Source organism: Emys orbicularis, chromosome 2 (assembly GCF_028017835.1).
Source record: "Emys orbicularis isolate rEmyOrb1 chromosome 2, rEmyOrb1.hap1, whole genome shotgun sequence".
NCBI lineage: Eukaryota > Metazoa > Chordata > Testudines > Emydidae > Emys > Emys orbicularis.
This window is the reverse complement of record NC_088684.1, coordinates 256236163-256259343: the sequence shown is the minus strand read 5'-3', so window position 1 is coordinate 256259343 and position 23181 is coordinate 256236163. Positions and strand designations below refer to the sequence as shown.

The window sequence follows — 23181 nt, the reverse complement described above, 5'->3', positions numbered from 1 at the left end:
GGGCATAAAGTACCGGCGCTCATTGCACTTGGCTGTAGGTGGCAGCAAGGCCGGGGTCTGCCAAAGGGTCTTGGTCATGTCCGTTATTGTTTTTATTAGCAGTAAGGCGATACGGGTAGGGCCAGAGGGAGCCAGGATGTCCACCATAGGGTCCGCATCATCCACAACTTCCTCCACCTTAATGCCCAGACCCTAGGCGACCCAGCGCAGCAGCTGCTGCAATATCTGGAGTCTTCCAGAGCTGGGGCTACTAAAGTGCCCGCTAGGGCCTCATTTGGTGAGGAGGAGGAGGAGACCACCAGGGTAGGTGGTTGCTCCCTACCGTCCCCGCCTGAGGGATCTCTTGACCCCATGGGAAAAGCAGTAGGTTGGTCTGGTCCTGCAGGTGCGAAAGGCACAGGTGTCGGTGCCGACGTCGGGCCCCCTGCCGGTGCTGGTGCCTAGTGCAGCATGAGCGCCAGGGTTCCTGTGGGCGCTGTGACAGTTGGCGCCAATGACGGAGGCGTTGTCGGTGCCGTTGTAGGTGCTGAGAGTGTGTTTTGCGCCAAAGCTGCAATCGGGGCCACTGATACCTCCGGTGCTGGTGCTGCACTTGGCGCCGGTTCCGAGAATGGCACCAGAGATGCCAGTGTTAACGCCCAAGCCACTAGCTCCAGTGCCAACTGTGGTCGAACGAATGTCGCGGAGCCACAGATGCTGCACCTGAGTGGGACCCCTGGCTCCAACCCTGGGCTTGATGGAAACCCCATGGAGTCCAAAAGGGCTACTGCTGTGGATTTTGCCACTGAGGGGCCCACTGCATCGGGCGGGACTGCCTATGGTGCCGTGAGGAGGAGGATCTGCTACTGCTATAGCTGGAACGGTATGAGTCCGACTCCGAGTAGGAGGACCAGAGTGGCGCTGCTCCTCTCAAGTTAGAGCATTGAGAAGCAGGGGACCGACTGCGCTCTCTGGATGGTGGAGCTGGAGCAGATGGGTGCCGAGGTGATGGGGATCAGCGTGCCATCATCACCGGCTTTCCCTTAGTGTGCACAGGGGGTCAAGATGGAACCTGCGGTGCCGAGACACTCTCCTGTCTTGGTGGCGAGAACGGCACCGTGAGCCTCAATAGGTCCTGTGCTGCCTCAAAAGCCTCCGGGGTGAACGGGAGTCGTAGATGATCCAATGGGTGCGGTGAGCGAGACAGGCCCAGACTTGACTGCCTTGCTTGGGCAGGACTCAATGTGGCCCCACTCTGAGTTCCCGAGCCATGGCCCGACTGAGGTGCCACTGGTGGCTGGTCCCTGGGTTTTGCCGAGGGAGAGCGACCTCTCTCTGACCTCTTTTTCTTCTGCACCAGTGATTGGGACCGGTGCCAAAGGCTGGAATGACCCTGAGAGGTTCCATGACGGTGCCTAGCTTCCTTGCTAGCATCTTTCTTTGGCGCTGGATCCTTCGAAGATGGCACCAGAGCACTCCGCGCTGAAGACAACGTGCTGGGAGCAGGATCCCCGGTGCCTGGGTCATATAGCTAAGTACTGGTGATGGACCCACTTCAAAGACACCCTGATTACCTATTGTTCCCCGAGGGACTCCAACTTGTTAAAGAAGGCCTGATATTGTATAAAAGATCCTTCAGTTCCAATCCTTCTTATCGCAGATCTGCTTAAGTTTTATCAGGGGAAGTTTGAGTCACAAGATTGAGGTCCCAGTTATGCTGGTACTCCCTGAAGAGGATATCGGACATTGGACTATAACTTATTAACTAAATTCTAAAGGAACTCTTTGCAACTACAAAGCACACCATCTTTGCTATGAATCTGAACCTCAAAAATTGAACTCATGTCTATATATATATTGATCTTTTAACCATACTCTCTCTATTTTTTTTAAAATAAATTTTAGTTTAGTTAATAAGAATTGGCTGTATGTGTGTATTCGGGTAAGATCTGGACTATTCAATATCCTGGGATGTAATGTGTCCTATCCTTTGGGATTGGTAGCACCTTTTCTTCTATAGGATGAAATAAGATTTTCAGAAATCTTCACCATATTTGATTTGAGTACCTGGATGGAGGCCTGAGGCTGGGTTACTTCAAGGGAACTGTGTTGTTGGTTTCTGGGCAACAAGGGATGTAATAAAGAAGCTGTTTTATGCTGGCTTGCTAAATCTAAATATTGAAAATATCCACCAGCTCTGGGGATTATCTGCCTCATTCTTTGCAATTCACCCTAATTGAGTGACCTCAGCTGGCCCGCACTGGGACCCCGGTCACAAACCCATTTTCCTAGACACTGTATTCCTTTTGACAAATAAATATACTTTAAAGAAACAGTTTTTGTGTCACTTGAATCAGCTGCTGTCACAGGGCCCAGAGGAAAAGGGCTTACAGATGTCAAACACAGCTGGGCCTGTTGGGAAAACGCAGTTGGTAAATGGGGGGATTGCTGCTCAGAAATCCAGTCCTTGATTGCCTGAACCATGTGGTTCCACCCAGAGAGGGGTGAAGGTAGCAAAACTTGTCACTCTAAGGGTACACTTAACAGGGACTAAAAAGGGTCTAAATGTAGCTTGCCCTGTAACCATGACAATACCATTCATACAATGTATTAATTCTGATGTTCAAGTACATTAAACTAAACTGCATATTTACCTATACTGAAACTTTAGTTATAAACTTTGCTTTTTGTAGTGTGCAGTTACCTTTAGTTTAGTGAACAATAGATAATACTGTCCTAGTGATTTAAGAAACAAGAAAAAACTGGCCTCTTGTGGCAAACTGAATCTACAAGATCACTTTATGCAGGTACTGAGTGTGGGGGGGAAAATATAGTGCCCTATGCCATTGGTTGCCTCTAAAATTACACTTACACTATCAAATCCACAACACAGTGTGCACATCCACATTTAAGAAAGATCTTAAACAGACCATCTGTCTTTCATGATATTTTGCTCTTGACATACTGTTCTCATTGTCCTATAGCACCAAAGTGGTAGAATGTGGGTTTTTCACCAGGGACTTAATCAAAACAAACCCACGCCCATATACGCAGCAAAAGTGCTCTTCAGATTTGAAGGAAATATGAGGCCCAGCTGAAGATGCTTTCCAGCCCTGACTTGAAAGGGGACTAGGAACACAACACACTTCTGGATGCATAAGAACATAAGAACATAAGAACATAAGAAAGGCCGTACTGGGTCAGACCAAAGGTCCATCTAGCCCAGTATCTGTCTACCGACAGTGGCCAATGCCAGGTGCCCCAGGGGGAGTGAACCTAACAGGCAATGATCAAGTGATCTCTCTCCTGCCATCCATCTCCATCCTCTGACGAACAGAGGCTAGGGACACCATTCTTACCCATCCTGGCTAATAGCCATTTATGGACTTAGCCACCATGAATTTATCCAGTCCCCTTTTAAACATTGTTATAGTCCTAGCCTTCACAACCTCCTCAGGTAAGGAGTTCCACAAGTTGACTGTGCGCTGCGTGAAGAAGAACTTCCTTTTATTTGTTTTAAACCTGCTGCCTATTAATTTCTTTTGGTGACCCCTAGTTCTTGTATTATGGGAATAAGTAAATAACTTTTCCTTATCCACTTTCTCAACATCACTCATGATTTTATATACCTCTATCATGTCCCCCCTTAGTCTTCTCTTTTCCAAACTGAAGAGTCCTAGCCTCTTTAATCTTTCCTCATATGGGACCCTCTCTAAACCCTTAATCATTTTAGTTGCTCTTTTCTGAACCTTTTCTAGTGCTAGAATATCTTTTTTGAGGTGAGGAGACCACATCTGTACACAGTATTCGAGATGTGGGCGAACCATGGATTTATATAAGGGCAATAATATATTCTCAGTCTTATTCTCTATCCCCTTTTTAATGATTCCTAACATCCTGTTTGCTTTTTTGACCGCCTCTGCACACTGCGTGGACATCTTTAGAGAACTATCCACGATGACGCCAAGATCTTTTTCCTGACTCGTTGTAGCTAAATTAGCCCCCATCATGTTGTATGTATAGTTGGGGTTATTTTTTCCAATGTGCATTACTTTACATTTATCCACATTAAATTTCATTTGCCGTTTTGTTGCCCAATCACTTAGTTTTGTGAGATCTTTTTGAAGTTCTTCACAATCTGCTTTGGTCTTAACTATCTTGAGTAGTTTAGTATCATCTGCAAACTTTGCCACCTCACTGTTTACCCCTTTCTCCAGATCATTTATGAATAAATTGAATAGGATAGGTCCTAGGACTGACCCTTGGGGAACACCACTAGTTACCCCTCTCCATTCTGAGAATTTACCATTAATTCCTACCCTTTGTTCCCTGTCCTTTAACCAGTTCTCAATCCATGAAAGGACCTTCCCTTTTATCCCATGACAGCTTAATTTACGTAAGAGCCTTTGGTGAGGGACCTTGTCAAAGGCTTTCTGGAAATCTAAGTACACTATGTCCACCGGATCCCCCTTGTCCACATGTTTGTTGACCCCTTCAAAGAACTCTAATAGATTAGTAAGACACGATTTCCCTTTACAGAAACCATGTTGACTATTGCTCAAGAGTTTATGCAGTCACAGAGAACACTCAACTGCAACAGCAACCAGTCCTAGTGAAAGACTAAACTAGTGCTATTCTAGATGAGCAAAGCTAAATTTCAAACTAGATATTAATCTAATTAGACTACTTACATGAATTTCAAAATAAGGTATTACATTCTCACTTCTGACTCAAAGTGGTGGTTGCAGTGACATTTTAATGTATACTAAATTGATAAAACATATGACCAATAAAGTAAGACCCACACTGTAAAAGAATTGAAATTAAAAACCGTGGCACAATTGTCCAAAATGGAACTAGCAACCCGAAGAGAAATGCCTTAGGACGATCACACCACAACAATAGTTAGTTTACTTGAGATAATGAAACCACAGGCTAAACATTAGGACAGCCTTATTTTCTTGTAGGCCATCTATATTTTAAGTCTTAGCTTTGCAAGAACAAGTTTAAAATGACTTAGACAAGTTAGATATGTTCCAGTCACCAGGGCCTGATGAAATACATCCTAGAATACTCAAGGAGCTTACTGAGGAGGTATCTGAGCCACTAGTGATTATCTTTGAAAAGTCCTGGAAGATGGAAGAGATTCCAGAGGACTGGAAAAGGGCAAATATGGTGCCCATCTATAAAAAGAAAAACAAGGACAATCCAGGGAATTACACCAGTCAGCTTAACTTCAGTACCGGGAAAGATAATGCAGCAAATAATTAAGCAATCAATTTACAAACACCTAGAAAATAATAAGGTAAGTAACAGCATGGATTTGTCAAGAACAAATTGTGTCAAACCAACATAATAGCTTTCTTTGACAAGGTAACAAGCCTTGTGGATGGGAGGAGGGAGGAGAGTGGTAGATGTGCTATATCTTGACTTTAGTAAGACTTTTGATACTCTCGCATGACCTTCTCATAAATAAACTATGGAAATACAACCTAGATGGAGCTACTATAAGATGAGTGCATAATTGGTTGGAAAACCATTCCCAGAGAGTAATCATCAGTGGTTTACAGTCAAGTTGGAAAGGCATATCGATTAGGGTCCCTCAGGGATCAGTTTTGGATCTGGTGCTGTTCAATATCTTCATCAGTGATTTAGATAATGGCATAGAGAATACACTTATAAAGTTTGCGGATGATCCCAGGCTGGGAGGGGTTATAAGTGCTTTGGAGGATAGGATTAAAATTCAAAATGATCTGGACAAACTGGAGAAATGGTCTGAAGTAAACAGGATGAAATTCAATAAGGATAAATGCAAAGTACTCCACTTAGGAAGGAACAATTAGTTGCACACATACAATATGGGAAATGACTGCCTAGGAGTGAGTACTGCAGAAAGGGATCTGGGGGTCATAGTGAATCACAAGCTAAATATGAGTGAACAGTGTAACAGTAATGCAAAAAAAAGCAAACATCATTCTGGAATGTATTAGCAGGAGTGTCATAAGCAAGACACAAGAAGTAATTCTTCCGCACTACTCTGCGCTGATTAGGCCTCAACTGGCATATTGTGTCCAGTTCTGGGTGCCACATTTCAGGAAAGATGTGGATAAATTGGAGAAAGTCCAGAGAAGAGCAACAAAAATGATTAAAGGTCTAGAAAACATGAGCTATGAGGGAAGATTGAAAAACTTGGGTTTGTTTAGTCTGAAGAAAAGACAGAGGGGACATGATAACGGTTCTCAAATACATAAAAGGTTGTTAGAAAAAGGAGGGAGAAAAATTATTCTCCTTAACCTCTGAGGATAGGACAAGAAGCAATGGGCTTAAACTGCAGCAAGAGTGGTGTAAGTTGGCTATTAGGAAAAACTTCCTGTTAGAGTGGTTAAGCACTGGAATAAATTGCCCAAGGAGGTTGTGGACTCTCCGTCATTGGAGATTTTTAAGAGCAGGTTAGACAAACACCTGTCAGGGACAGTCTAGATAATACTTAGTCCTGCCATGAGTGCTGGAGACTGGACTAGATGACCCCCCGAGGTCCCTTCCAGTCCTATGATTCTATAGACAAGTGATCAGAACTTTTTTTTATTAGCCTGAAATTAAGAATATCTTCTCCCACTGTTTTTAAATAAACTTCTACTGTTTCCACTTTATTTTCTAGAGGAGAGAGCTTTTATGTAACTATGTGATTCTGAATCAGATTGCTCAAATCTGTTTCACAACAGACGGATTGCTAACAAAGTAAATTCAGTCTTTGATTACTCCATAGTGAAGACCTGATTCAATAGCCATTAAAGTTAATGGTATCAAAGGGGTAGCCGTGTTAGTCTGGATCTGTAAAAGCAGCAAAGAGTCCTGTGGCACCTTATAGACTAACAGACGTATAGGAGCATGAGCTTTCGTGGGTGAATACCCACTTCTTCGGATGCATGTAGTGGAAATTTCCAGGGGAAGGTATAAATATACAAGCAAGAGTGAGTAAGGCTAGAGATAACGAGGTTAGTTCAATCAGGGAGGATGAGGCCCTCTTCTAGCAGTTGAGGTGTGAACACCAAGGGAGGAGAAACTGCTTTTGTAGTTGGCTAGCCATTCACAGTCTTTGTTTAATCCTGAGCTGATGGTGTCAGATTTGCAGATGAACTGAAGCTCAGCAGTTTCTCTTTGAAGTCTGGTCCTGAAGTTTTTTTGCTGCAGGATGGCTACCTTTAAATCTGCTATTGTGTGTCCAGGGATGTTGAAGTGTTCTCCTACAGGTTTTTGTATATTGCCATTCCTAATATCTGATTTGTGTCCATTTATCCTTTTACATAGGGACTGTCCAGTTTGGCCGATGTACATAGCAGAGGGGCATTGCTGGCATATGATGGCGTATATTACATTGGTGGATGTGCAGGTGAATGAACCGGTGATGGTGTGGCTGATCTGGTTAGGTCCTGTGATGGTGTCGCTGGTGTAGATATGTGGGCAGAGTTGGCATCGAGGTTTGTTGCATGGATTGGTTCCTGAGTTAGTTACTAGAGTCTCAGGTGTGTAGTTACTGGTGAGAATATGCTTCAGGTTGGCGGGTTGTCTGTGGGCGAGGACTGGCCTGCCACCCAAGGCCTGTGAAAGTGAGGGATTATTGTCCAGGATGGGTTGTAGATCACTGATGATACGTTGGAGAGGTTTAGCTGGGGCCTGTATGTGATGGCCAGTGGAGTTCTGTTGGTTTCTTTCTTGAGCTTGTCTTGCAGTAGGAGGCTTCTGGGTACACGTCTGGCCCAGTTGATCTGTTTTCCTTATTTCCTCATGCGGGTATCGTAGTTTTGAGAATCCTTGGTGAAGATTTTGTAGGTGTTGGTCTCTGTCTGAGGGGTTGGAGCAGATACGGTTGTATCTCAGTGCTTGGCTGTAGACAATGGATCGTGTGGTGTGTCCGGGATGGAAGCTGGAGGCATGAAGGTAGGCATAGCGGTCGGTGGGTTTTCGGTATAGGGTGGTGTTAACGTGACCGTCACTTATTTGCACCGTGGTGTCTAGGAAGTGGACCTCCCGTGTAGATTGGTCCAGGCTGAGGTTGATGGTGGAGTGGAAGCTGTTGAAATCGTGGTGAAATTTTTCCAGAGTCTCCTTCCCATGAGTCCAGATGATGAAGATGTCATCAATGTAGCGTAGGTAGAGAAGGAGGATGAGTGGACGAGAGCTGAGGAAGCGTTGTTCCAGGTCAGCCATAAAAATGTTGGCATATTGTGGGGCCATGCGGGTGCCCATAGCGGTGCCACTGGTCTGGAGGTATATATTGTCATCAAATTTGAAATAGTTGTATGTGAGGATAAAGTCACAGAGCTCAGCAACCAGTTGTGCTGTGGCATCATCAGGTATACTGTTCCTGACAGCTTGTATTCCATCTGTGTGTGGGATGTTTGTGTAGAGAGCCTCTACATCCATGGTGGCTAGGATGGTGTTTTCTGGAAGGTCACCAATGCATTGTAGTTTTCTCAGGAAATCAGTGGTGTCACGGAGATAGCTGGGAGTGCTGGTGGCATAGGGTCTGAGTAGGGAGTCTGGATATGTGGACAGTCCTTCAGTGAGGGTGCCAATGCCCGAGATGATGGGGCGTCCAGGATTTCCGGGTTTGTGGATCTTGGGTAGTAGATAGAATAACCCCAGTCGGGGCTCTAAGGGTACGTTGATTTGTTCCTGTGTTAGTGTAGGGAGTGTCCTGAGTAGATGGTGCAGTTTCTTAGTGTATTCCTCAGTGGGATCTGAGGGAAGTGGCCTGTAGAATTTGGTATTGGAGAGTTGTCTGGCAGCCTCCTTTTGGTAGTCAGACCTGTTCATGATGACAACAGCACCTCCTTTATCAGCCTCTTTGATGATAATGTCAGAATGGTTTCTGAGGCTGTGGATGGCATTGCGTTCTGCACGACTTCGGTTATGAGGCAAGCAATGTTGTTTTTCCACAATTTCTACCTGTGCAGGACTTGAGAACAATGTAGTCCTTTTCTGGATTAAAGTTAAAAACCAAAAACATTTAAGGAGAGACAGTCCTCTTTTCTAATAGGGTGGGTGGGGCTAGATGTGCAAACAATTTTTATCATGTTACTCCTGTCAACTCCAAAGAGTTTTTCCACAGAACATTGTTCACGTTCAGTTTATAGAAGAAACTTAGAAAAAAAAATTATCATAAGAGTTGCATTTAATTTGGATAAATATTAGGATCCCATGAGACCCTGTTCCACTCAATTTGACTCCGGAATTCACCACTCAGATACCTTTATTTAGCATTCAGCAACACTAGACCCAAGCTGTCCAGGCTCAATTGCAGGGGGTGGATGCAAGGCACATTACAAAACCAAGTTACACAGCCAAACTTTTCCTTATATACATCTTTACTAACACCTGCATTTCTGACTACACGTTATATCACGCACTTCATGATTGGCTTGGTTGCTTTTCACGAACTAATCCCTGTATAGCATGCTCTGTCCATATGCAGTTCACTATAACCTGATCTCTACATTCCAGATTTATCTTGTCCATTGTCCCTAGTACCAGGGTATTCCTGCTTATCTTAGCTAGAGTGACTCCAGCCTAATGTAGATAAGGGTGTAACAAGCAACTTAATCTTCCGTTCATGCCCTCTGAGAAATGAAGTTAGACAGTGACATGTCAAGTTAGACATACAACGTTCTACAGTTTTTCTTAACTGAAACAGTATTACAGGAAACATCACCAGCTTCTCATTTTTTCTCTCCTCCAAGTCATTAAAAATACATAAAATAGAACAGTTCCCGTGAAGTATTCCAGAAGACATTACAGCACATGGAAAGGGAGGGATAGCTCAGGGGTTTGAGCATTGGCCTGCTAAACCCAGGGTTGTGAGTTCAATCCTTGAGGGGGCCATTTAGGGATCTGGGGCAAAAATCTGTCTGGGGATTGGTCCTGCTTTGAGCAGGGGGTTGGACTAGATGACCTCCTGAGGTCCCTTCCAACCCTATTAAAAAAAAAAAAAAAAAACCCAGAACAGGGCAAATTACAGCGTTTTGTGATACATCATAGAAGAAAGAATATGGGGATGATTTAAAGTCCCCACTAGAAATCCATGTAACTAAACAGAATTATGTTTTAACATTTCCCATCTTTATTACTTCCAATTAGTAATATGCACTCCTGTGCACAAGGCCAACAATGGCTCTTCTTCCCATTTAAGCCCCACAATAAGACGTAAATGGTACAGTGGACTTTATTTGAGCCCTCTGTGCTGGGGAGAATTTCACCTTTGAACAGTGGAATGATAGATAAAGATAGCTCCTAAGGTAATCTAAAATGTAAAGAATGTGCAGTAATCTAGTTCCAAACAACTTACAGTTTAACGTCTCATATTCCCAAATTTCAGTTTGTTTGTGTGTTTTCACCACATCAAATGGTAAAGTTACTGTAGCTGCAATCTATTAAAGAGTAAAGAGATTTTATTAATATTTCACTTAAAATGTCACAGCAACACAGTGTGAGAGTGAGCCCAGGCTAGTGGGTCAGAGGGCTCAATGGTACCCCAGTTCCAGATGGCATCCTAGGGGGAATCGGTCTCACACAGTATCTCCTTCTTCTAGATTCCTGGTGTTTCCTGTCATTTGTCTGTCTTTCAAGCCCTAATCCTGAAACTGGATCCACTAGCTTCCATTCCAGTGCATCACTGGGGGATCTGGACTTTAGATTGTAAAACCTCAGGGAAAGTGACTACAGGTGAGTCGCATCATACGCTCATTTAACTTACGCGAATCAACTATACATGCTCGGCAAAAAAAAAAAGAAAAACAACAAGATACCTGTAAATAGTGCGGGCGATTCCACCCACCATTCCACTCAATGAGCGTATGTCCCGGAGTGAGCGCGAGATGGGAGATGTGAATCTGCTGTTCCCTCAGTCGGTCTCAGTTCCCACGTGCCTCTCATAGTGTGAGCATCTCGCCGCGCTGAGTGTGATTCTAGTGTTTAAAGATACGTATTTTTCGTACAACATGGCCCCTAAACACAAGCCAACTACTTCATCTGGTGCTCAACCGAAGAAAGAGGAATCTGTTCCAACACTGGAGGAAAAACTGGCTGTGTTGCACTTATTGAGAGACGGTATATCGGTCTCCAACGTGGCAAGTAAATATGGCCGCAACGAATCTAGCATCCCTTCCATCAAGATTCGAGAGAGAGAAATTCGTCAAGCCATGGCATCAAGTGCTCCAATAACTACTAAGGTGACAAGCCAGGTGCGTGATAAGACTTTAGTGAAGACTGAAAAGGCATTAAACTTCTGGCTGGAAGACATGAACCGCAAACGTGTGCCTCTCGATGGCAACACGTTGTGAGAAAAGGCTCTTAGCCTCTATGCGCTGTTCAAACCTCCTGCCGAAGAGGGACAGCCTTCTGATGAGAAGGGAATTCAAAGCCAGCCAAGGGTGGCTTAACAGTTTTAGGAACCGCTTCAACCTCAAAAACGTGCAGACTACTGGTGAAGCTGCATCTGCCAATGAAGAGGCAGCAAAAGCCTACCCCGAACAATTAAAGAAAATCATAGAAGAAAAGGGCTATCTTCCGGAACAAGTTTTTAATGCTGATGAGACTGGGCTCTTCTGGAAAAAAAATGCCCAACCGCACTTACATTTCAAAATCAGAAGGACAAGCCCCTGGCTTCAAAGCAGCTAAGGACCATGTGACTGTGTTGTTTTGTGGCAATGCGGCTGGGCATTTAATAAAGCCGGGCTTGCTCTACAGGACTGCAAATCCCCGTGCCCTAAAAGGCAAGAACAAAAATCTCCTGCCTGTGTTCTGGCAATCAAATAAAAAGGCTTGGGTGACGGCAGTATTATTTCTGGATTGGTTCCACAAGTGTTTCATTCCGGAGGTCAAGCGGTATCTCGAAGAGAAAGGACTTGACTTTAAAGTGTTGCTGATCATAGACAACGCTCCTGGCCACCCTGCGGCACTCCGGTTTGCACATAACGATGTTGAAGTCGTCTTTCTCCCTCCAAATACCACCTCCATCCTTCAACCTCTCGACCAAGGCATGATTCGCTGTTTCAAGGCCACGTACACGAGGCTTACGTTCTCATGGATATGTAGCGCTATGGATGCTGATCCCAATCTTAATGTGATGGAGTGTTGGAAGTCCTTCAACATTGCTGATTGCATCACTTATATTAAACAGGCAATGGATGCAGTCAAGCCTGAAACAGTCAATGCATGTTGGCGAAACCTATGGAAATGTGTGAATGATTTTAAGGGTTTCCCGACCCTTGACAAAGAAGTGAAACACGTTGTTCAGGTGGCCATGCAAGTAGGTGGTGATGGCTTTGTTGACATCCTTAAGGAAGAAATTGAAGAATTAATTGAGAGCCATAGAGAAACATTGACTAACGAACAGTTAGAGGAACTGATAAAATCGTCTACAGAAGACGAAGATAACGACGACGAACAGGAAGAGCCAGCAAGTTGGAATCTTCATAAATTTGCTGAAGTGTTCGAAGCAGCAAAACACTTGAATGATTTAATTTCTGAATACGATCCCTCTATGGAACAAAGCCTTAAAATCACACGTAGTATTACGGACGATTTGAGACTGTATTAAGAAATGTTTGAGCAGCTCAAGAGACAACAGTGACAGTTGCCGATCACTATGTTTTTCCAAGGAAAAACAACCAGCAGCAGATGAGCCTACGCAATCAACTTCTCGAGCTGAACCAGAGCCAACCACTTTGTCTACGACTCGCTCTCCGTCACCCAAGCTCTCCATCACCTCCATCTCCTGGATCAACATCAAGCCCTGACGACCCCCTGTAATTACCCGCTGTAATTAAAAATACAGTACTGCAAAATTGTATTTTGCATATGTACTCTTTATTATATATTGTACATTACTGTATACATTATACATTTATACATATTACTGTACAGGGTTGTATAGACAAAACCATGTACCGTATACAGTACTTTATGGGCGATTTAAGGGATTTTCAAGGGTAATTTTGACTATATGCGATTTTTGCCTTACGCGCTGACTTTAGAACCTAACCCGAGTAAGATGCGACTCCACTGTATACTGAGGTGTGTGCTTTGTCCGTGATCAAACACATTAGATTTTGCCTTACAGTACTCTATCCACTACAGTTTATTTTGCAATTTCAACTACGAGGTTTCCCCACCAAAACAATGTCTGGTATTGTATCTACCCACAGATGATTTGGTATTCCCTCACTTGATTATATATATTTAAAAGAGTTTGAACACACAGTACACATATATGCTACAGAAAATACTTCATGGCTATGCTAATCACAATGCTGTGTTTATCATCTATAAAAAAAAACCAAACCTGTGAAACAGAATTATTTTTAAAGTTTGATTTAAACCCCAAGACAACAGCATTTTTAAATTATTGCTGCTTACTATAAATTGTCCAAATGAACTGAAGTCAACCATATAACCATCAACTGAGTTTCCTGAGAGGTTGTGATTCCACCATCCCATTATGTCGATAATGATCTTGAAATGAAGTTGTGAGTTTAAAAACAAATTAGTAGGTCTTTCTAACAGCTATGTATCTTAAAAATGTAAACATGCAGGAAAGGATGAGAACATTTTGAATATCATTAACTCCCCACTCCACAGGCACACACCACGTAGTCCTTGTTAGAAAAAGTGAAAAGACAGCAATTATACTATGTATATGTTAAAATAGATCTAAAAGCTATCAAGTATCTGAAAACAGCATATTCTAGCTTTGCTGTTGTGGTTACTTTGAGGCCTAACAGTTGCCCACATAGTGCTTCCTTTCAAACAAACCATTTTCACAAAGTTAACATGATTGAAGTAATGTGGAAATAATAGCCAGCTTTGGCAAAGTTCAGGCTAACTGTAGGCTTCAGCTGTGATTGTTTCCTGAACTCTGCCAATACTTCTTTTTATTTTATTTTATTTTATTAACTGCAGCTACAGACTCCGTGATTTAACAGGCTGCTAAAATTTGTAGTAATAGAAAAAAGTTTTAATAAGATTTCCAATCAAAACTACTTAGCTATCTTTTACACTTGTATTTTACTTTAACATTTTATTAACCAACGAGGAGTCCAGTGGCACCTTAAAGTCTTCTTCCTCTCCAAGTGCAAACAGATGGACATCCTACCAAATGGACTGAAGGTAAAAAAATCCATTGCAATTGACATATTTTTAACTGTTAGTCTTTAAGATGCCACCGGACTCCTCGTTGTTTTTGTGGATACAGACTAACAGGGCTACCCCTCTGATTTTATTAAATGTTTTCCAATTTGCTTCACTTACAAATAAAAGCAATAACAATTCAAGTGTTTCATCACCAGATGACTGCATTTTATGTATAGCTAAAGACACTTTGATTCTAACCTTGTGTTCAACAACATATTCACAATTTGTGGGAGAATCTCCTGTAATTTCACTCCTTGTGTTTTATTAATTACATATACAAACTCCCAATGAATTGAACAGTTTATTTATTAGAAACATCCTAAATGAAGACATGTTAGCATGTGGTGTGGTAGAGGATATGGCATTGAACAGAGCACTTTGGAGGGAGAGGACTCATAGAGAGAACCCCATCTGATGGGATTAATGCAAGGAAGAAGTTTGCTTAGAAATATCAGCAACAGAAACGTAGACTTACAGAGCCAGCTGTTGCCCCTGAAGTAAAGCTGATCATAAATGTTGGTTCATGTGCATCAAATGTCTTGCACAACCGCTTCTTGATGCGTTCATAGTGATACCAGTATATTGCTATGGAGATAGAAAAAAAAACAAAAAAAACAAATCTCCAAAACCAGAAACTTGCAACAAGCAACATAAATCTGTGTACCAAACACAGAAGGACTAATTCATTCCCCTTCTTTATCTCTTAGACATCTAAAAATGCTACTGTTTGCATGCTCTTACCCTAAGAATGCCAGAGGAAAGAAAGGGAAGAAAAATACAAACAAAAACAAAAAAGGGGAGAGAGAGAGAGAAATACAGAAAAGGATGCAAATTTAAAAAGAGAAGGAAGGAGACAGAAGAGACTGGGAAAGAGAAAGGAAGAAGAGAGGACTGGCACAAATCAAAAGACAGGGCACTAATGAAAGTGGTAATCCTCATATTTACGAAAGAACTGAATGAGTAGGATACACAACCAACAGCTGTGCTGTTCTTTTTTTTTTAAGCAACAGATCAATAGATTGAAAACAGTGTGTATTTATTTGAATGTGTAATATCAGTCATAAATGGCTGAATATGTATATACAATTATGTCAATGTGCAAAATTGCACACCCATACATACTTGTCACATATTATCATAATTCAATATGCTGTTAAAATTAATAGAAAATTGCATACTTAACTTTCACCAAATGTGGTTGTAAAGCTTTATTTCTAAACCAAATTCCTACAGAGTACAAAGGCATTTGCACTTATTGAGAACTAAGTCTACAGCAAATTTTCAATTTTAAAAATAATCCATTTTCTGTTAAAATGAAAATAATCTGAAAATTTCTTAAAAGGCTGAACACACTCTCCTCTTCCTCACATCCATACTCAGCATTCAAAACACAGCCAAAGGGATATTCACTATTACAATCATTCTAAATGATCATCTCAATAAAGGTTGTCTCTAAAGTGCCTATTGTTCTGTGGGAAAAACAAAAAAATTTTGATGCTACTTGAAGTTGAGGTTTACAATGACACTGAGCTCGTCTTGGAACTTTGCTACACTGATAACTAGACAATCTTTCAAACACTTTGGAAAGGCAGCCCAAGATTTCAGCAGGATAGTTCTAAAACTGTTTGAGGAAAACAGGTTTCAGCGTGGTAGCTGGGTTAGTCTGTATCAGCAAAAAGAACAAGGAGTACTTGTGGCACCTTAGAGACTAACAAATTTATTTGAGCATAAGCTTTCGTGGGCTAAAACCCACTTCATCGGATGCATGCAGTGGAAAATACAGTAGGAAGATATATATAGACAGAGGACATGAAAAAATGGGTGCTGCCATACTAACTATAACAAGAGTAATCAGGTAAAGGTGGACTATTATCAGCAGGAGAAAAAAAAACTTTTGTAGTGATAATCAGGATGGCCCATTTCCAACAGTTGACAAGAAGGTGTGAGTAACAGTAGGAGAAAAAATTAGCATGGGGAAATAGGTTTTACTTTAATAGTATGTAAAACCTAATTAAAGTAAAACCTATTTCCCCATGCTAATTTTCACCCACGAAAGCTTATGCTTCAATACATCTGTTAGTCTATAAGGTGCCACAGGACTTTTTGTTGCTTTTTACAAAATGGCAGATGAAATTCAATATTGATAAATGCAAAGTAATGCACACTGGAAAACATAATCCCAACTAAACATATACAATGATGGGGTCTAAATTAGCTGTTACCACTCAAGAAAGAGATCTTGGAGTCATTGTGAATAGTTCTCTGAAAACATCCACTCAATGTGCAGCGGCAGTCAAAAAAGCAAAGAGAATGTTGGGAATCATTATGAAAGGGATAGATAATAAGACAGAAAATATTGTATTGCCTCTATACAAATCCATGATATGCCCACATCTTGAATACTGAGTGTAGATGTGGTCGCTCCATCTCAAAAAGAGATGTATTGGAATTGGAAAAGGTTCAGAAAAGGGCAACAAAAATGGTTAGGGATATGGAACGGCTGCCATATGAGGAGAGATTAATAAAACTGGGACTTTTCAGCTTGGAAAAGAGACGACTAAGGGGGGATATGATAGAGGTTTATAAAATCATGACTGGTGTGGAGAAAGTAAATAAGGAAGTGTTATTTACTCCTTCTTATAACACAAGAATTAGGGGTCACCAAATGAAATTAATAGGAAGCAGGTTTATAACAAATAAAAGGAAGTATATTTTCACACAATGCACAGTCAACCTGTGGAACTCCTTGCCAGAGGATGTTGTGAAGGCCAAAACTATAACAGGGCTCAAAAAAGAACTAGATAAGTTCATGGAGGATAGGTCCATCAATGGCTATTAGCCTGGATGGACAGGGATGGTGTCCCTAGACTCGGTTTGCCAGAAGATGGAAATGGGCTACGGGATGGATCACTTGATGATTACCTATTCTGTCCATTCCCTCTGGGGCACCTGGCATTGGCCACTGTCGGAAGACAGAATACTGGGCTAGATGGACCTTTGGTCTAACCCAGTATGGCTGTTATTTTGTTATGTTCCAAGTCTGGGGTGGTTTGTGTGGAGTAGTCTTAGAGTTTGCATGTAGGCCAGCTGTAGACTGCTGTTTGTTATGCCTGATCCAAGTTTTCCTTAGCAAGAGAAAGTGTGAAATTTTGTCCAACAGTGCTCAGTTCCTAAGGCACTCTGCAGCATATGGGGGCATGTTTTCACTGCTGTGTGTGCTTGTGGTATAACTTCAATGTTGCCCCTATCCTGACACCTGTCTGCTCACAAGTCTCTAGCTCAAGTTAGGTGGCACTTTAAACTCAAGCTAGTTGGCCTGTCAGGGGATACGGGTTAAAGTTCAAGTGTTGCTGATGCTCAAGCAGGTAATGCAGTGGGAACATTGCAACTCTGCATTGCTAGTCCAATCATTCTGTGCAGCTCAAGTGTTATTTCACTGTGTAGCCACTCTTACTCAAGCTAGGCTAACTCGAGGGGTTAACTAGAGCTAATTCTGAGTGCTAGTATGTGTATTATTGGTGTGCAGGGGTACTGCTCAAAGAGGGCAGAGTTAAAGTTGCATTGCAGAGGTGGCATGTACCTTACTTTGTGTTTCCTGGTGTTCAGAGGGTTATATTTAGTCACTCTCCATATTCTGGAAGGGCACAAGGTAGCACTGAACAACCTTAATCTGTGTAAATGAAGTTTTGGGGCAGTTAATTTCCCTGTTAAAAAAAATCTCCCCCTCTGTGCCTCTGACTACTTGGCAGTAATTTCCCCTGTCACAAAAGGCACTGGCTGCACATCAGTCCTAAACCATCTCCTCATCTCCCATCTCTTTGTATGATCAGTACAACCCATCTCTCCTCCCTATTGACAAGATATAGGCAGGACTCTGAAAGTTAAGTAGCTGGAGAGAAGATGCAGAGACTGACTTGGAGTCTGGGAGCATTTTCTGCAGGTGAGACAAAAGGGGGACATGGCTGTCAAAGTTTGAGGGGCAGAGCTGAAGTCCCCCTTACATCCCCCACTGAACAGCTCCTTTCCTCCTCACACTTCTTGGTTTGCTCTGACCTCCCCTTTCCCATACGAGCAGCAGCATCAGGAGAGGGGTGAGCTTTAGCCCTTTCCCTACTGTTGGAGGCAGCATGGGGAAGGAGGGAAGTTGTAGGTTCCTTCCCTGGGATCAGGAAGCAGTGGAGGGAAGGAGATCTCTGGAGCCCCATGAGGAAGAATTGATGGAAGAAGGGGGATAATTGTAGGGGAAGAATGTGGGAGGGCACAGATGGCTCCACTTCCCTTCCTCCCCAGGAATGTCACTGGAGAGAAGGGTGCCTAACTTTCCCCTTCCCCCTTTTTGTTCTGCTCTATCAGTGCTTCTGAGCTCCAGATAGCAAAAGTCCCTCTGATGACAATCCCTTATTCACTGAAGGAATCATAGAAAATATTGGCTCTTAAATCAGAAATATTGATCTCTGGACAAAACTTCCAATAAGGCTCCAAAAGGGCAGAATGTAGACAGAAAGCAACATGCACAACACACATACTTTGAAAGTTGCCAAGGACAGGACTCAAACTCACAGTACATTGCATGCTGGTCAGGTTCAATGGCCATAGCATATCACATTGAGCCCACTCAGTTACTAGCATTAGGCTGTCTGCAAAGCCTCTAACTTGCAACAGAGACCCAGTCTTGCTGCACATGCACGTTTCACTCTCATTGACAGATCTGTTTACCTTAAACTGAGCTGGAATTACAAACTTAACCCTCAATGGCTTTTGAAATATTGTTTCCCCAAAAGGTCAGTGGGTGTCATGCATTTGCTAAAATAAATCTTGAGTGAGTGAAATCAGTTTGGGGAGGATCAGAAGTACAGTTTGAACCCCAGCTGTGTGTAAAAAAAAAAAAAGTTAGAAAAAGCAGGTGATATTGTAAACATTTTTTTAGGAGGACTATATCTGGGGAACTCCTTGCTCAAGTTACCCCAAATTTGAACCTTTAATCTTACCCCATATCCCCATGAGGCACAGCAAATTTCAAGACAGTCCAATTCAGCACATGGATTTTAAAACACTTAGATAGTAAAGCACTCTCAACCTTACTTAGAGCCACATGCTATAATGTTATCAAAGTATAAGGGAAAATGTAAAGGAATTGACAAGAAAGTATTCTCCATAACACAAACTTTTGATGTGACATAAACCCTTACCTGAGAAAGGTACATCTCTCAGAGCAGTGGGACTCCAGCCCCTCCAGAGTGAAAGCCAACCATCTTTGGCCAGTGTATTATTGATGTATATACGCAGTTGCTTGTAAGATAATTGGCGAGACTGCATTTTAGTTCTGATCAACTCCAGTGGACTTACTACAGTTAATGAACCCACTGAAAATGGGAAAAGATTAAGGTTCGTTAGTAGGACTTAAAAACAGTCAATTCTGTTAACAGAGCAATTTCCCAAACACTAAAAATAATCCAACATTTTCCCCACCCTATATTTTTGGTTCCTTTCAGCCACAAGATTAGAGGCTATGTCTTCATAGAGACCTAGGCCTGGTCTACACATAAAACTTAGGTTAACCTAACTGCATTGCTCAGGGCTGTGAACATTTTTGTGCTCTGTGCAATGTTGTTAGGTCCACCCAACCCCAATGAAGACATAGCAGCTATGCCGATGGAGGAATTCTTCTGTCAACTGAGACACCATCTCTTAGAGAGGTGGATTATCTGTACAGTCAGAAAAACCCCTTCCATCGATGCAAAGTTGCAGCACCATAGCTGTGCCACTAGAGTGTAGACATACCCTCTGTGTGTGACAAACTGCACTAGTTTGCCGCATACCAGCTGGCTTTGTGGACCATGCTACCACATTCTAAAAGTTCCATAACGCACACTACAAAACTTTTAGTGCATGGTAGCAGAGTCCCCATAGCCAGTTAGTGTGTGACAAACTAGTGAGCTATACATTCGACTGTGGCTTGCTGTACGCTAATACCTGGTCTACACTCCAAACTTAGGTTGACATAAGTTGCCTTCGGTCAACCTGTTAATGCATGTATCTACACTCAAATTTGTCTCCGGCCAACATAAGCACCCTGTTATAGTGACTCAATAAAACCATCTCCCAGACCTGCCTTGAGCGATGGTAGACCTACTGAGATCAACGCAGTGAGAGTGTAGACACTGTGTGACCTATGTCAACCCTAACAGTTCTCCAGCAGTTGGCCTGCAATGCCCAACAGTGACTGCTCTGGTCACAATTATGAACTGCAGTCTAGCCGAGTATGGATGAGTTTGATGAAGGGGAAGGAACCTCGGGTAAGTGTGTGCATGCATTTTTTCTTACAGTGTTTAAATGTGTGCTGGGTTCAGTCACAGAGACTCCCCTCGAGACTGTCACTCGATGAGCTGGGATACCACTGAGAACAACCTCCTACCAGAAAGGCGCCCCTCCACTCCTGTCTTGCTGAGTTAGACACTCCAGTCAGCTCCAGCACAGACTCAGAGGTTGGGCCACGCCTCTCTGCAGTTCACTGATACTGAGATTCACTTCAGCCCAGGGGCTTCTCAGTTAACAGGGACTTTCCAAGCGCCCAGTGTTCAGCCTTTCTGGGAGCCTGAACCCCAAATAAATCTGTTTTAATCTGTATAAAGCTTATACAGGGTAAATCCATAAATTGTCCACCCTCTATATCACAGATAGAGAGATATGCACAGCTGTTTGCTCCCCCAGGTTTTAATCACTTAATAAAATCACTTTTGTTTATTAATAAACCCAGGTTAAGTATAAAAAGTGGATTTAAGTGGTTTCAAGTAATAAATAGAACAAAGTAAGTCACGAAGCAAAATAAAACAAAACACGCAAGTCTAAGCCTAATACATTAAGAAACTGATTACAGGAATATCTCACCCTCAAAGATGTTCCAATAAGCTTCTTTCACAGACTAGACTCCATCCTAGTCTGGGCCCTATCCTTTCCCCGGTACAGTACTTGTTAGTTACAGCATACATCTCAGGTGGTAAGCAGGGGTTTTCTTATGACTGGCAGCCCCTTTTGTCCTCCTCCATCCTCTTTTATAGCTTTGGCACAAGGCGGGAATCTTTTGTCTGTGCTTATCTCCCCCCCCCCCCCCGCCCCAAAATGGAAAAGTACCAGATTTAAGATGGATTTCATTATCAGGTGACATGGTCACATGTCACTGTAAGACCCCTAGTCTCAATTCCCCATGGGCTGGCCCACAGGTACACAGGAAGGCTTTCAAGTAACTAGGGCCATTTACAACTGATTGTTTCTGGAGCCCCCTTAATGGCCTCCACTTAATATGTTTACATCAGTGATACAAGTTTATATCTTAGTCTCCTAACTCCAGATATAGAAAACTGATAAGAACAGATAGTAGATAATGTTTTCACCCCTCAGCTCTTAGAGAGCATGCAAACAAATAGGATGAACACCATACAAGGGGTATTTAGCGTAAAGCATATTCCAGTTATATCATATTCATAAGCATATTTCCATAAAGCATATGGAGTGCAATGTCACAAAATGTAAAGATGGTGCCCAGCTCAGCCCCAAGTTAACAAGACACAGGTATCGACTTTTCATTATTTTACTACTATGAGAAAAGGTAGTGGTATAACAAACAGAGGTAGAGCTGGCATCGGCTTTTCATTCCCCTGTTGGGTTAGATGGGGGAGGGCATGCACATCATTTTTTTTATACACATAAGGATGTCCCTTGTACACATAAGAAAGTTTCCTAAGAGATTTTGATGAAATTTTCATATACTCTGCAATCCTCTCCTGAAGGTCTCTAGGGATGGCCAGAAGAAGTTACTCACCTTGTGCAGTAACGATGGTTCTTCGAGATGTGTGTTCCTGTGGGTGCTCCACTCTAGGTGTCGGTGCGATGATGCCGGTTGTAAGATTTTTAACAACTTATGTTGTTTCTCCTGCACCTCATGTAAGACAATTTCTTAGCTGTTTGCTACGCTTTTGAAGAGTTCTTGGACTGTTTCAGGTCACCTGGTGTCGTAGGGGTACACGGCGTCACCGCTTCGTCTGGTGCAGAAGATGAGTGTGGGGCAGGTGGTGAATCATCCAGGTCTGCCTGAGATAGTATCTCTTCCTCTTCTGTCTCAGGGGGGTCAGAGGTTTCTCTGTGTGGTAATGATAGATGTACTCTGGAACCTCTTGTTGCTGGGGAAGGGGGACCAGAATAGGGGTTTTGATATGTGGGACAAGGACCCCATTGTGGCCATTGCATGGGGTAAGGTGGTAATGGGTAAGGCCAGTGCTGTGCATACCAGAGCTGTGAATGCTCTGAGGGATGAGGCTTCGGCTTCACAGCATTCCATGTAGGTCTCATCTGTGATGGGGATGAACATTGAGAGGAGAAGTGGGTGTCCTGCAAGTCTCCTTCCTCGCCACTATGCATGGAGGGTGGTGCAGGAGATGAAGGATGGTACCGTACTATGTAGCTTGGGGAGTGTTCGGTGCCGAGCAGTGGTGATTGTGGTGCCAAAGAAACTGCTATGTCAGCAGGATACAGGAGTTGCGCTGGTCCCGCCTTGGGGTTGCGGTCGACCATTGGAACGCTGACCGGTGCCGGGTTTGGCTTGTTAGCCAGCATCAAGTCTTGGGTCAGTGCTGGTGGTGGCAGCATTGATCGCGGTGCCGCTGCCTGTGCCATGCTCTGCACCGGGGTAGTTGGTGCCGTGGAGGAGACTTGACATCTCAACTCCAGTGCCGCGTGTTGGGGCTCAGGAGGGGTCCGCTGAGGGACTGTGCCGGAGGAGCCCGGTGCCTTGTAAGTGCTCATTCTGGATGAGTGGAGCACTGAGGGTAAAGACCTCCCTGGGGAAGCTCTCTTTTTCTGAGAGACCCTTGCTGGAGAGGTCGAGGCTCGCTTCCTGACAGTTTTGGAAGTCAGAGCCTTATCAGAGCTCAGGGATCTCGGTCTGTGAGACTCCCCGGAGGACGTCTCTTGCGGAGGTTGGAGGGATTTCTCCAGCAGAAGCATTTTCAAGCGGGG

At 43.1% G+C, this 23181-nt stretch overlaps 1 protein-coding gene across 2 annotated transcripts in view; it reads right to left on the bottom strand.

Moving 5' to 3' along the window:
* SLC25A40 (solute carrier family 25 member 40) overlaps positions 1-23181 on the bottom strand; it is an 86459-nt gene that overhangs the window by 23332 nt on the left and 39946 nt on the right. For both annotated transcript variants that reach the window (XM_065399508.1, XM_065399509.1), the window contains exons 7-9: positions 19359-19532; positions 14645-14754; positions 10325-10406 (exon numbers count right to left, since the gene is read on the bottom strand). In XM_065399508.1, coding sequence (XP_065255580.1) covers positions 10325-10406; positions 14645-14754; positions 19359-19532 — 366 coding nt within the window. The remainder of the gene's footprint in view (positions 1-10324; positions 10407-14644; positions 14755-19358; positions 19533-23181) is intronic.